General features: G+C 45.5%; 2 protein-coding genes across 9 annotated transcripts in view; both read right to left on the reverse strand.

Annotated features, from left to right (window-relative positions):
• The window catches only part of CEP112 (centrosomal protein 112), a 455,788-nt gene that overhangs the window by 58,654 nt on the left and 383,565 nt on the right, over positions 1-13,569 (reverse strand). The gene's annotated exons all lie outside the window — the stretch shown is intronic.
• Positions 516-3,763, reverse strand: LOC144586318 (uncharacterized). Its single transcript, XM_078384356.1, has 2 exons — positions 867-3,763; positions 516-607 (listed from the first exon to the last, which is right to left on the reverse strand). The coding sequence occupies exon 1, from the start codon at positions 2,735-2,737 to the stop codon at positions 881-883; it is 1,857 nt and encodes a 618-aa protein (XP_078240482.1). The 5' UTR covers positions 2,738-3,763; the 3' UTR covers positions 516-607; positions 867-880.

Consider the following 13,569-nt stretch of genomic DNA (forward strand, 5'->3'; position numbering starts at 1 on the left):
GCAGAATTCATGAATCTTCTAAATTCCTCCATGACAGTTACCAGCTAGGTTCAAGAATCTGCAACAAGAGCAGATTTATTAATCCCTCTCTGAAGAGCTAATTCCTTTTAAAGCAGCACCAACAGCAATGTTAGAAGCTAAAACCAAGCACACTGTTTTGCTGACAGATCATGTAAAAATAATAGTCATTAAAAGCTCCTGTGAGCTCAAAGAGAAAGCTGTTCACTACCTCTCTGTATGACTTGCTGCTCCTTTTTTTGCTGAAGGGAGCTAGAAAGTGAATTCTGTTTCACCTCTCTGTTTTATACCTCAGAGGTTCCCTTTTCTGCTTCTAGTTTAAACATTTATTTATACTTCATACTTTGTCAGAGGTAACAATGTTTGCCCCTTCTGTGTGGCTCATGGGGGAATACGTTGAGGGCTGACTGCAATGTAGACAATACTGAGTCAGACAGATAAATGATCAGATTTGGAATAAGACAACCTCTTATGTTCTAAAAGAACAGGTTACTTACCTGTAAACATGGTTCTTTAAGTGGATTCTCTATGAATACACACAGATGGGTTAAACAGCGCCTGCGCTGGTTCCTCTCGGAATTTTCCAGAGCTATGAGGGAAAAGATACAATGTTTGAGTTGCCCTGCACTGCGCAAGTGCAGCCCGCCAAAAATCCCCAGTTCCATGTGCCCGCACATAGAGAGAGTTGGAACTCAGTCAGCAGTGACGGACACGTGGGGAGGTTGGGCGGGTCGTGTGTATTCATAGAGAATCCACTTAAAGAACCATGTTTACAGGTAAGTAACCTGTTCTTCTTTAACGTGGTTCTCTATGAATCCACACAGATGGGTGACTACCAAGCTACTTACAGGATGGTGGGCCGTCACTGCAGCAGTGATGTAAGGATAGCCCTCCCGAATCTGGTCTCATTCTTAGCCCTGAGGTCCAGCCTGTAGTGTTTGATGAATGTTGATACACTGGACCAGGTAGCTGCTCTACATATATCGGGGATGTCTACCCCACGCAGCAGGGCCGTGGATGTGGCAACAGCTCGTGTAGAATGAGCACGCAGGTTTTCCGGGAGAGGTTTGTGCTGCAATTCATAGGCCAACGAAATGGTGGAAACCAACCATCTGGACAGGGTCGACGTCGAAGCAGCAGTCCCTTTACGTTGGCCATAGTAACACAAGAACAGTCTCTGGACTTTCCTGAAGTCCTTGGTCCTTGAGATGTAAAAGGATAATGCACGACGAACGTCCAGACAGTGGAGCGTTCGTTCAACATCTGAAGAGGGTTCAGAGAAAAGAGTAGGTAGCAACAGAGGTTGGTTGACATGAAAGTCCGACACCACCTTGGGGAGGAAAGAAACATCTGGGTATAACACCACTTTATCCTTGAAAAATTGGAGGTAGGGAGCATCAGCCCGAAGAGCCGCCAACTCACTAGCCCTACGGGCAGAAGTGATTGCCACAAGGAACAAAGTTTTGAGGGATAAAAACTTTAAGTCACAGGTTGCCATAGGCTCGAAGGGGGGACGAACCAGTGAGTGCAGTACTGTTTGTAAAGACCACTGAGGTAATGGTCGTCGCACAGGGGGTCTCATGTTGGTCAGACCTCTGAAGAAAGCTTTCACCGTTGGATGGGAGAACCATCTGGAGGATTGAGATCCCTTGGGTTGGAAAGTAACAATGGCTGAGGTGTACACCTTTAAGGTAGACTTGGTTAAACCAAGATCAAACAGGTGTCTGAGATACAGTAGCAATGTAGATAAGGAGACAGGAGATGCTTGTAAGCCCCGGTCTGTAGTAAATTTGAGAAAGCCTTGCCACTTGTGTTGATAGAGGCGGATGGTAGAAGGCTTTCTTGCCTTGTCTAGAACTTCCATTATGGATGGGATATCCTCCACGCTGTCAATTGGAGGGAGTCCAGGTCGGGGTGGAAGATCGACCCCGAGTCCTGAGTTATTAGGTGTGGGACGAGGGGAAGCTTCACCTTGTCGATTGCTGTCTGCAGAAGTAGAGAGAACCAAGGTTGTCTGGGCCACCAAGGTGCAATCAAGATTGCTTCTGCTTGCAGCTGGAGGGCCCTGACTACTGACCTCTGAACCAATGGTATGGGAGGAAACATATAAAGAAGGCCTGTGCGCCATGGGATCATGAAAGCATCCCCCAACGATCCCGGGCCGCGTCCTGCCCTGGACGCGTAGCGGGGACACTTCTTGTTGGAGTCCTTGGCGAACATGTCGACTGTTGGAGTTCCCCACCTGTGGCAGAGTTCCTGAAATATATGTGAGTCCAGCTCCCATTCGTGATTTTGAGTGGAGCGGCGACTGAGCTCGTCTGCAACGATGTTGTCTGTGGTGGCTATGTGGATGGCTACCGGGTAGATGTGTTCCTGGTAGCACCACTCCCAGAGATGTATTGACAGGAACAGGAGGGACTTTGACCTTGTTCCCCCCTGCTTGTTCACGTAGAACATCGCTGTGGTGTTGTCCGTGACGAGCTGAATCGCCCTGCCTCTCACAAGAGGTAGGAAGGACTTCAGAGCCTTTATGATGGCTAACAGCTCCAGGTGGTTTATGTGCAATTTTGTCTCCCGAGGGGACCACAGAGCGTTGATCTGATGACCCTCGCAGTGGGCGCCCCAGCCTTGCGGACTCGCGTCTGTAGTGACTTGAGTTGACAGATGAACAGGGTGGAAAGGACGGCCGACCAACAGGTGAGGACGGAAAGTCCACCATTGCAGCTGCTGTGCCAACTCCTGGGTGACAGTAAGGAGCTTGTTTTGACTGTCGAGGAGTGGATTGAAGAGGGACAGCAGCCAAATTTGAAGTGAACGCATCTTGAGGCGAGCATGGGACAAGGTCGCTGTGGTAGAAGCCATGAGGCCTAGCAGATGTTGTGCAAGGCTTGCTTTTACCCTTGCCCGTGGCCTGAACTTTTTTATGGCTCTTCTTAGCTTTTGGATGCGTTCTGGGGGCATGAACATCCGGGCGTGTACTGAGTTCAGCCTCGCTCCGATGTAGTCCACTACCTGAGAGGGATTCAGCTTGGACTTTTCGTGATTGACAGAAAGGCCCAGTGATTGTAATGTCTGGAGAACATACTGAGTGTCCTTTAAGGCCTGGTGTCTGGATGTCGAGACAATCAGCCAGTCGTCGATGTAGGGAAACACCTGGATCCCCTGAAGGCGCAGGTATGCTGCCACCGGAGCCATGCACTTGGTGAAAGTCCTGGGCGCTGTGGAAAGGCCGAAGGGCAGGGCCACAAACTGATAGATGATGTTGTTGAAGAGGAGACGCAGATATTTCCTGTGGTTTTCGTGTATGGTGACATGGAAATATGCGTCTTTCAGATCCAGGACCACAAACCAGTCTCCCTGCCTCAGAAGATGAATGATGGACTCCAAGGTCACCATCTTGAACTTGCGTACCTTGAGAAACTTGTTGAGGCTTCTCAGGTCGAGGATGGGGCGAAGACCCCCGTCCTTCTTCGGAACCAGAAAGTATCGGGAGTAAAAACCGTCGAGGACATCCTCTGACGGTACCTTCTGGATAGCTCCTTTCTGAAGAAGAGTCAGGATTTCCTCCTCTAGGATCGGATCGAATGATGTAGGGTTGACATGTCCTAGAGGAGGCAACCTGGTAAACTCCAGGCGGTAACCGGAGGTGATAATGTTGAGGACCCAGATGTCGTTGGTAATGAGGGTCCAGTTGTGAAGGTAAGGAGAAAGGCGGGTGGTGTGGGAGGACGGCAGTAGAACAGTCGGGGAGTCAAAGGTACTGTTTTTGTTTCCTTGCAGACGTCTTGAAGGACTGCTTTCTACGAGGTGGCTGTGGTCTGAAAGCTACAGAGGAAGAGGATGGGACCTGAGGAGGACGCTGAGAAGAGGTGCCTCCATAAGAACGGTAAGTGCTGGTGGATGGCTGTTGATAGGAAGTGGAAGTGTACTTAGGGTGCCACTGTGGTTTAAACTGTTTAGTTTGAGGTTGCACTGAGTAGGACTTGGCTGTCTTTTTACTCTTGTGCAAACTTTCCAGGTTTTCATCGGTGTTTTGGCTGAAAAGACCAGAAGCATCGAAGGGGAGGTTTTCCACCCTGGTTTTAATGTCCTCCACGATGTTAGCTGAACGCAGCCAAGCATGTCTCCTCAAGGTGATGAGGGAGGCAAAGTTCTTAGAAATGGCTTCCGCGACATGGCGGGCGGCAAGTCGTTGATATTTGGACACTGTAAGGGCCTCAGCGTGTGTATCCAAACAGAGTTGTCTTATATCTTCTGGCGCAGTTTGAAGGGCCGGGAGAACCCTAGACCAAAGTTGTTTTTGGTAGGCCCCCATAGCAACCAGATAATTGACAGCACGTAAGGTGAAAGTTGTCATAGAATACATGCGACGTGCCAGGATCTCAAGCTTCCTTCCCTCTTTGTTGGTTGGTGTAGGGTGGCCTTTCGCTGGAGTCTTAGTAGAACTAGACTCCACTATCAAGGAATTAGGAGCAGGATGCATGAGAAGAAAAGATGTATTTTCTCCGTGTATTCTGTACAGATTTTCAGTCCTTTTGGAGATAGTGGTAGCATTGGCAGGATGCTCCCAGAATTCCTTAATGAGATCCATCAGTTCTGGGATGAAGGACAGACTAACTGGATGTGTCCTCTCCGCTTCAATGTCTCCAAAGATCAAATTCTCTTCCCTTCTTGGAGACTGTTCGACAGCTAGCTTTAGAGCTTGGGCCATACGGGCAACCATCTGAGTGTAGGAGGAAAAATCTTCCGACGGAGAAGATGGTTTAAGGTTAGCTGCCTCTGGAGGTAAAGGCTCCCCCGGAATAGGGACGTCTAGGGAGACCTCAGACTCGTTGTCGTCTTCGACGTCGGAGGAATCCTCCTTGGCATGGTCTTCCTCGGAAGGATAGGAAGAAGGAGGGGGAGGTATTCCTGAGCCCGAGGGTGCCGTTTTCGGGCACGGAGGAATCCCATCCTGAGGTTGCAGTGGCGCATCAGGAGGGACGAGAGGAGCGTCTTTCGGCGCCGATGGTTTCTTGGAGCCCTTATCCACAGGTCTCTTCGGGAGAGGGCTTCGACGTGGAGACCGGGAGCGAGAGGACGAGGAATAGGAGTACTTGGTTCTCTTTCTCCTATGTCTCCTTTCTCTCGAGGTCGAAGAGGACTCGGTGGACGAATCTCTTCTTCGCCGTCTCCGGTGGGACCTCTTCCGACCCCGACTGTAATCTGAGTCGGACGGTGAGGAGTCCCTTCGGCGTCGGTGGCCTCGACGGTGCTTGTGTCGACGGCGGGGCTTCTTCGGCAGCGGTTCGTCGTCGGCGGAGTGAGAAGCTGGGCGCCGAGGGACCGGTTCTTCGATCGGTTGGGTAGGTCGACCCCGTGGAGGACGAGGAGATACCGAACGCCCCGACTCCGACAGGAGTGAAGGGGATCGGGTGGTTCGCCCGGTAAGTATCGGGCTGAGCGGTATGCTCTCGGCGCCGGCAACGAGCTTGTCGAGCTGGCTAACCGTAGGCGACTTGCCCAGATCCACCGGTGGCGGTTGGCGAGGTGGAATGGGGGCGCCCAAGTCGGAGAACGAATCCCAGTCCCGAGAAGACTCCTCGAGGAATGGAGAAGGCACTGATGCCGAAACAGGTGGTACGACCAGGGTAATTTCCTTGGTCTTTGCCTTAGCCTTCGGCGCAGGCTTGGATGATCCTTTCTTCGTCGGTGCCGAGGATGAAGAAGAAGGTACCTCAGAGGAAGACTTTTTGCCGGCAGGCAACTTCTTAGATTTTCCTTTGGAAGACTTCTTGGAGACCTCCTTAGATGTCGAAGGAGGGGAAGAGGAGACCAAGGTCACCTCCGAACGAACAGTGGAGACCGACTGGACAGATTCCATGTCCGAAGGTTGCGAAGCTGACAGAGTGCGATTCCACAGAAAATACTTGAGGCGTTGCTGACGAGATTTTAAGGTCGCCTTGGTGAATTCCTTGCAATGCTTGCAAGTGGCGGGCGAATGGGTCTCGCCCAGACAGAAAAGGCAGAGGGAATGATGGTCCTGGAAGGGGAGCTTCCCGGAGCAAGCAGAACAGCGGCGGAAAGGTCCTTTTTTCGCTGACATAAGCCAAGCGGTGAAAGAACGGTAGAGAAAGTCAGTAATTGAAGAAATCCTGCTGGCGCGTGGCGCCTCAGCAGGAGGTAATAGGCCTCAATCAGGATCAAGCGGAAAGCGAAAGTACTTGCAATAAGCACGCCAGAGGCAAGGGAAGGTCAGCCGGTCCGAATTCAGGGCAACGGAGATGCGGATAGACGATAGGCAAGCCAGGTCAAGTCCAAAAAATCCGAAAATAGCGAATGGAGAGTAAAATCTCAAGAGCTCTAACCGAGAGGTTCCAACTCCGCGGGCGGATAAATGGAACTGGGGATTTTTGGCGGGCTGCACTTGCGCAGTGCAGGGCAACTCAAACATTGTATCTTTTCCCTCATAGCTCTGGAAAATTCCGAGAGGAACCAGCGCAGGCGCTGTTTAACCCATCTGTGTGGATTCATAGAGAACCACGTTAAAGAAGTAAAACTTTTAGGTGTAAGAGTAAAACTGTCTCTAAATAAGAGATCCTGAGATTAACTACTAGCAGGTGGAGGTGTTTACAATGAGTTGCATATCAGCCAAAACTTGAAACACCATGGATAGGTCTCAACTCCCACTTAAGGCATGCTGAATGGAGCATCTGAGAGCTTATGGCACACTGGCACTTCTTGCTCCTTGTGCCAGTTAAGTCAGCCAAAAGAAACTAAGAACAACCCTGCAGCATAAAGAATGAACAATCTCTCTTCTATCTCTTTTTAGACAACAAACAAATAGTGTAGACCTAAATCATTTACAGGATAAAATAGCCATTCAGATAAGATAAAACAGGTACTTGTGACAGATCTTGCATAATTGGTTTGAAGTAATGCCAAGAGTTAACTTTAAACTATTAATGTTATAAAACCTTTGACATATTCCTATGCCAAAAAACTTTAATCAGTACTGAGAGCTTGAGATTTTCCCAGATTCATACTGTTGTATACTGTATGTCTTATATGATTGTGTTAAAAAGGAAGCCCACTACAAAACCTCTGTTCACTATACATATAACACACTGACAAAGGAATGTAGGTCATGACAGTGAGTACTTTCTTTGGTCACTTTGGAGATAAAGGGACCAGAGAAAATACTAAAAGTCCCAACCTTTATTTCTTTGTGTTTTTTTCCTCCACATTGTACAACAAAATGGCTGTACCATACAGACCTGCCAACAATGTGTTTTTCAAATCCACACAATTTTTTACATTCCCGAGTCAATGTGACACTAATAATGAACACCATATAAATTGGGCCTGAGTGCTAAGATCTACTCAGTCTAAATTTACACTCTATACGGTAATATAAGTTGGCTCAAAGATGGCTAGGAGATAGATGTTGGAAAGACTATCAGAGATGAAGACTGGAAAAGGTTGTGGAGTAAGAAACTTGAAATCAATCAAAACTATAGTAAGAGCGCATTGCCTCAAAATGGCACACTGATGGTATTATACTGCATTGAAATTGAATCATATAAACAAAAATTTTGACCCAAGTTGTTGGCTGTAAAGAAATTGGTACATATTTGCATTCCTGATGGCACTGCCCTAGAATAAATAATTTCTGGGTCAAGCAGTTTGGAAAAAAATAGAAATATAACATCACAAAGTATGGCTGTAAGTCCAGCATTGGGGATTAATGAATATATTCTTAGATTCCAATGCACTAGTACACCACAAAGAGCTCATTACTTTTGTCTGTGTAGCAGCTGGACGAACAGTTGCTCAATACTGGAAGACAGCTGCAGAAATTTCAATGACTGGGAATCAAAGGTATGAAAATTAGCTTTGATGGAAAAACTTACTGTCCTCTCACAGCAGAGAACTTCAGTATAGCTATCTGAAGGACTGTATCTCCCTATATGTGCCTTTTCAGGGATTAAGATCAGCAGAGGAGGCCCTCCTCTTGGTCCCATTGCCAGCACAAGCACAGCTGATGGGGACACGGGAGAGGGCCTTCTCTGTGGCTGCTCCCAGGTTATTGAACGCTCTCCCTCGGGAGATCAGGATGGCCCCTTCCCTGTTATCCTTGCCAAAAAAGCTAAAAACCCATCTCTTCAGGCAGGTTTTTAACAATTACAACTGAATCCCTGAATCCCATTTCAGCAAATAATTTTAATCTTTCCTTGTTTTAATGTTCTAACCTTTTAATTTAATATTGTTTATCTTTTAATATTTAACTTATTTTTTTTAATTGTGTGAATTTTAATGTTGTGAGCCACGTTGGGTCCCTTGTTGGGATAAATGTGGCATCATCATCATCATCACCATCATGATGATCTACACTTCTTTTATAAAACCCTTTTATTATGTATTGCAATATCATACTGATTCTCTTAGCAACCCCCAAGCCACTCAAGCTGATTTATGGAAAGTTGTGTTATATTAACTAGTAATACCATTTCATATATTTACTATGTGGGATCTATCTATCTATCTATCTATCTATCTATCTATCTATCTATCTATCTATCTATCTATCTATCTATCTATCTATCTATCTATCTATCTATCTATCTATCTATCTATCTATCTATCTATCTATCTATCTATCTATTTCTGTTTAAGATTTTTATCCCGCCCTTTTTAGACAAAGTCTACTCTGGGCGGGTTCCATTAAACACTGTAAGCTAAAACAGTTAAAAACAATTCCAAACAATAGTAATTAGTAATGCTAAGTAATGCTCAAGATCGGAAAACAGAAAATTATAATAAAAATAAAATCAAGTATTGACAGGAAGGAAGGCCTGTCTAAAGAGCCAAGTTTTTAATTGGCTCTTAAAAACACCCAGCGAGGGAGCCAGGCGAATCACTGATGGGAGGTTATTCCAGAGCCGAGGGGCCACTGCCGAGAAGGCCCGGTTTCTTGTTCTTTCTTTCCTGGCCTCTCTCGGCGTCAGGCCCCTCAACCATCCCTCTTGGCTATGGCGAGTGATTCAGGTAGATCTAGGTGGGAGAAGGCGATCTGCCAAGTATCAAGGTCCTAAACCGTTTAGGGCTTTATATGTCATCATCAACACTTTGAAGTCAATGCAGAAGCAGCCAATGCAAGGCAGCCAGAGTGGGAGAGATATGCTGGTACTTTCTCACCCCACTAAGGAGTCTGGCCGCCACATTCTGCACCATTTGAAGCTTCCACATCAATCTCAAAGGTAGCCCCACGTAGAGTGCATTACAGTAGTCTAATCTCGAGATTACAAGCGCATGGATAAGAGTAGTGATAGCCCTGCCATCAAGACAGGATCACAGCTGGGCATTCCACCACAGATAGAAATAGGCGGAGCGGACCATGGATGCCACCTGGGTTTCCATGGTAAGCGCCGGGTCCAGATGTATCCCCAAGCTGCGCACCACACTCTTTGTGGTGAGAGTCACCCCCCCAAAAAAGAGAGGGAGTTTCCAAAACTGCCGAGGGAGGGGCCACCCACCCTCAAGACCTCCGTTGTGTCCAGGTTCAACCTCAACCCATTCAGCTGCATCCATTGCAGCACAGCCTCCAGACAGCGCTGAAGGGACAGAACAGCATCCACTGAGGTAGGTGAAAAGGAGATGTAGAGCTGGGTGTCATCAGCATATTAATGGCACAAAGTCCCACACCCCCTGATGACCCCACCCAGTGGCCTCATATAGATATTAAACAGCATTGGGGAGATGATCGAGCTCTGCAGAACCCCACAATTGAGACTCCACGGGGCCGAAACGCTCTCCCCAAGCTGTACTCTCTGGGGACGGTCCTCTAAGAAGGATCGGAACCAGGTGAGCACCAGATGGATTCCCAGCTCGGAGAGCCTCCCCAGGAGGATACCGTGGTCAATGTTATCGAAGTCCACTGAGATATCGAGGAGGACCAACAAGGACATTTTGTCCCAGTCAGCCTCCCTCAACAGGTCATCCATCAGTGCGACCAGTGCTGTTTCTGTGCCATGATGCGGCCTGAAGCCCGACTGGAACGGATCCAGCTCATTGGTTTTATCCAAAAGAGCCTACAGCTGATCAGCCACCACCCTCTCCACCACTTTGCTAAGGAAAGAAACATTGGCAATGGGCCTATAATTGCCAATATCGCCTGCTGCCAAATTTGGTTTCTTCCTGATGGGCCTAATGAGTGTCTCCTTGAGGGACAGGGGAACCTTGCCCTCCTGGAGAGACCCACTAATTATCACTGTGGCCCATTCCATTGTTATAGGCCTGGCTGCTTTGATTAGCCAGGCCGGGCAAGGGTCAAGGGAGGAGGTGATGGCCCAACAGGGATCAAGTGCTTTGTCCACCATGTCTGGTGTCACAGACTGAAAGAATTCAAATTTGATAGTTTATAACTATTTTAACGTTTTGTACATTGTATCTTATTCCATTTTATTTTAAAAATGTCTGAATAATAGTGACCAATGAGAGTCTCACTACTGAACATAATTTTATCCTGAAGGGTGAAAAAAGTCTTCCCATCCTAATATTCTTATGAGTGTACATTGAAAACATATTGTGCCATGGGTTTCACCTCAGGTGTACACCAGCTGCAAATGGACTTTAGGGTGGTGGTGGTTTCACCCCTGGCAACAATGGACTGGAATTTTCTACCCAGCTCTTCAAACAATGAGCCACCAAATAATCTGTATATACTTCCCCCCTCCACCAATGACCTGCTTGTGAAACAGAAGGTTCATGTTTGGCTGGGGCCTAGGGAAAAGGCAATACAGAACTATGGCAGCCTTCATAGGAAAACTGAGGTCAGAATTTGTTTACCTACCAGGCAAGAGAAGCCAATTAAAGCCAAATTAATAATGCTACCTAGCACCATTAAACAGATGTTTTCTTCAGTTTGCAGTCCTGCTTGGCTGATGTTAGCAGCTCATGCTGCCTCCTTGGTGGTGTGGGGGTGGCTTATCTGGTATCCTTTACAGCCCCCCCCAAACCCAAAGAAAACCATGTGGTCTTTACACAATACAAATGCAGGAGAGGTGATTCCTTTATTAGTATTGCTGATGAAACCTGCTTTGGATGCACCACAATTTTAGCGCAGTTTGAAGATGTGCCCAATACTGCAAATAATTCAAAATACTGGGAGCGGGAAGTACAGAAATATGTGCATCTGAGTGAAAACCTGATCTAGAAACCTGTGTGCCCACTTCTGCAATTAATATGCAAGTCTTCTTTTCAAGCAAGACACACTTTAAAACATAATAAGCAGCATTTGACAGCTTTTCCTGGGAGCATAATGTAGCATCTTTTGAAAATTAAACATAGGATTAAGGTTCAAAAGTCATGATTCAGCAAAAGGGGCTTACTGCACTAATTGTAATTGCTCAACAGTTTTTTTTATAAAATGGGAACACACTTTAATGTTTTAACCTTAAAAATATGCAACTCACAACCAAGAGATTCCTGTTTTGAGAACATATGGGATGAAACTTAAGAAGTCTGTCATAAAAATATATATTAAAAAAAACACTAAAGTTCGGCATTATAAAAGCAGTTGATACATTTTTCTCCAGTGACAAATGGCTAAAAGCTAAACTGTAAGAGAAATAAGCATGAATTCCCTTCTCTCAGTGTCAGAACTGATGTGCATCACTGCTGAAAAGACAGCTTTTATTTCAACCAACTCAGCATTTAAATGATATGCTTACTGTTGAAAGTCTACACTGTACCTGACCTTGGACGTGCTTTGTATTGGGCAGAGAACAAGGAAGTGCAATGTTTTGCTTTCCAGTCCAAATATCCTATACTTTGAAAGGTACTTTAAAATGTAAATGAGATAAGCTTTACTCTGACAATATGAATGAAGTGCAAGAGTTATGGAAAAGAGCATTTCATTTGATTTATTGATACAAGAAATGGAAAAAGCAAGATAAACCTTTCTAATTAATTGCATTTTCTCTCAATTAATTCTTAAACTGAGTGGAAAAAATGCTACATTGATAGGGCATTCTCAATAATGTTGTTGGTGGAGTATCATTCTGTGTCCATGAAATCAGTTTTTAATTTTTTGGTCTCAAGAAATATGAAATTGCATTAGTTGGAGTCCCACACTGATGCAACTTTCTCTGAAACTGGTGTGGAGAATTGTTTTGGCTTCAGGGTTTAATTCCAATTTGGGAAAGGGCCAAATTCTAGCAGTAGGTGGGGCTGAAGGCAAGAGAAGTAGGCATGGCCAGATACGAACATTATCAATTTCACCATTTCCACATTAAATGTAAAGAGGAGTATCTAAAGACCAGAGGTCTTGTTCCTTGCAATGCTTTACAGTGTTGCAAACCAGAGCAAATTTCCATACAACAATTTCCCAGGCTTTTAACAGGCTCTCCTTGGAAAAAGACCTAAGACAGGGCATCCTTATAAACTACATCTATCAGCCCTATCATATAGGACTCACATAGTGAGATACAAAATTCATGGCTCTGTCATGGAGGAGTCATCACGCATAAGTGACTTTTAGACGCTTCTAAGAGCCAGCCTGTGTGGCCTTGGTCAAGCTGCACAGTCCCAGGATTCCCCCAGAAGATGGGAATGGTAAACCACTTATGGGAATGGTAAACCACCTAGAAAACTTCAGAAAGGGTCACCATTTGAAACAACTCCAAAGTCTTAAAATATCAGATTTAAAGAATTATTTTGCCTCGTGTTTCTCAAAGATTGCTTTCTCTGATCCAGTTTTTTAACAGTGAAATGGAGTGCACACTCTTGGAAGACTCATAAGGGGGGGGAATCTGAGGTACGGTAAGTTTTCTATCAGTCTCTGGACTGATATGCACCTCAATGCCTTTTGCTTCAAAATGACCCCCAAATCCTTCACTTGTCAAAGCCAAACATACTGCATTTCTTCTGATAGCTCTGTCAGAGTTCCATCACCAACAAAGGTGATTAACAGGTTCTTTAGTGGCAAACCTTTGTTTTAATAAAAGAACAGGTGAACAAAAAATTTTATAAGTGAAATGAAGTGAGGAAGGAAACTAGAACGAGCTAAAAAGCCATGGAAACGTTTGTTATATAAGGGCTTTGTGGCTGTTTCACAAAGTGAATTATTTGTGTAAGGAATAAAAAAGAAAATGTGACTTCTTTTAACACAGAAACTTATAGAAAAATCTCTATTATAATATATGCAAATAATCTATGGATCCACATGGAGAATTATCTGCTCACATGGAATTCCACAGCTTATTAAAATAAACTGGAAGCAGGGTCAGATTAAGACCCTTAGAGGCCCTAAGCACTTAAAAGATTTTGGTGCCCCATATATATGTAATTCAAAATATAAATAATAAACCATAAAATCAAATTGTATTTATCAAAATTAAACAAAACTTACAGTAAAATGGGAAATAATGCTTATTTTTGTATAATCCATGTGAGCCTCTGCGGACCATGCGACAGTTAAACTTACTAGATTCCAATTTTGTTGTACAGTGGTGCCTCGCTTAACGGGCGCCCCGTTTAACGACGAATCCGCATAGCGATGCGGATTCTGCG

Source organism: Pogona vitticeps, chromosome 2 (assembly GCF_051106095.1).
Source record: "Pogona vitticeps strain Pit_001003342236 chromosome 2, PviZW2.1, whole genome shotgun sequence".
NCBI classification, from domain to species: domain Eukaryota; kingdom Metazoa; phylum Chordata; class Lepidosauria; order Squamata; family Agamidae; genus Pogona; species Pogona vitticeps.

What these genes read in the sequence shown, in the direction of transcription:
- LOC144586318 (XM_078384356.1), bottom strand. Translation starts at nt 2,737, where the DNA reads ATGGTGGACTTTCCGTCCTCACCTGTTGGTCGGCCGTCCTTTCCACCC.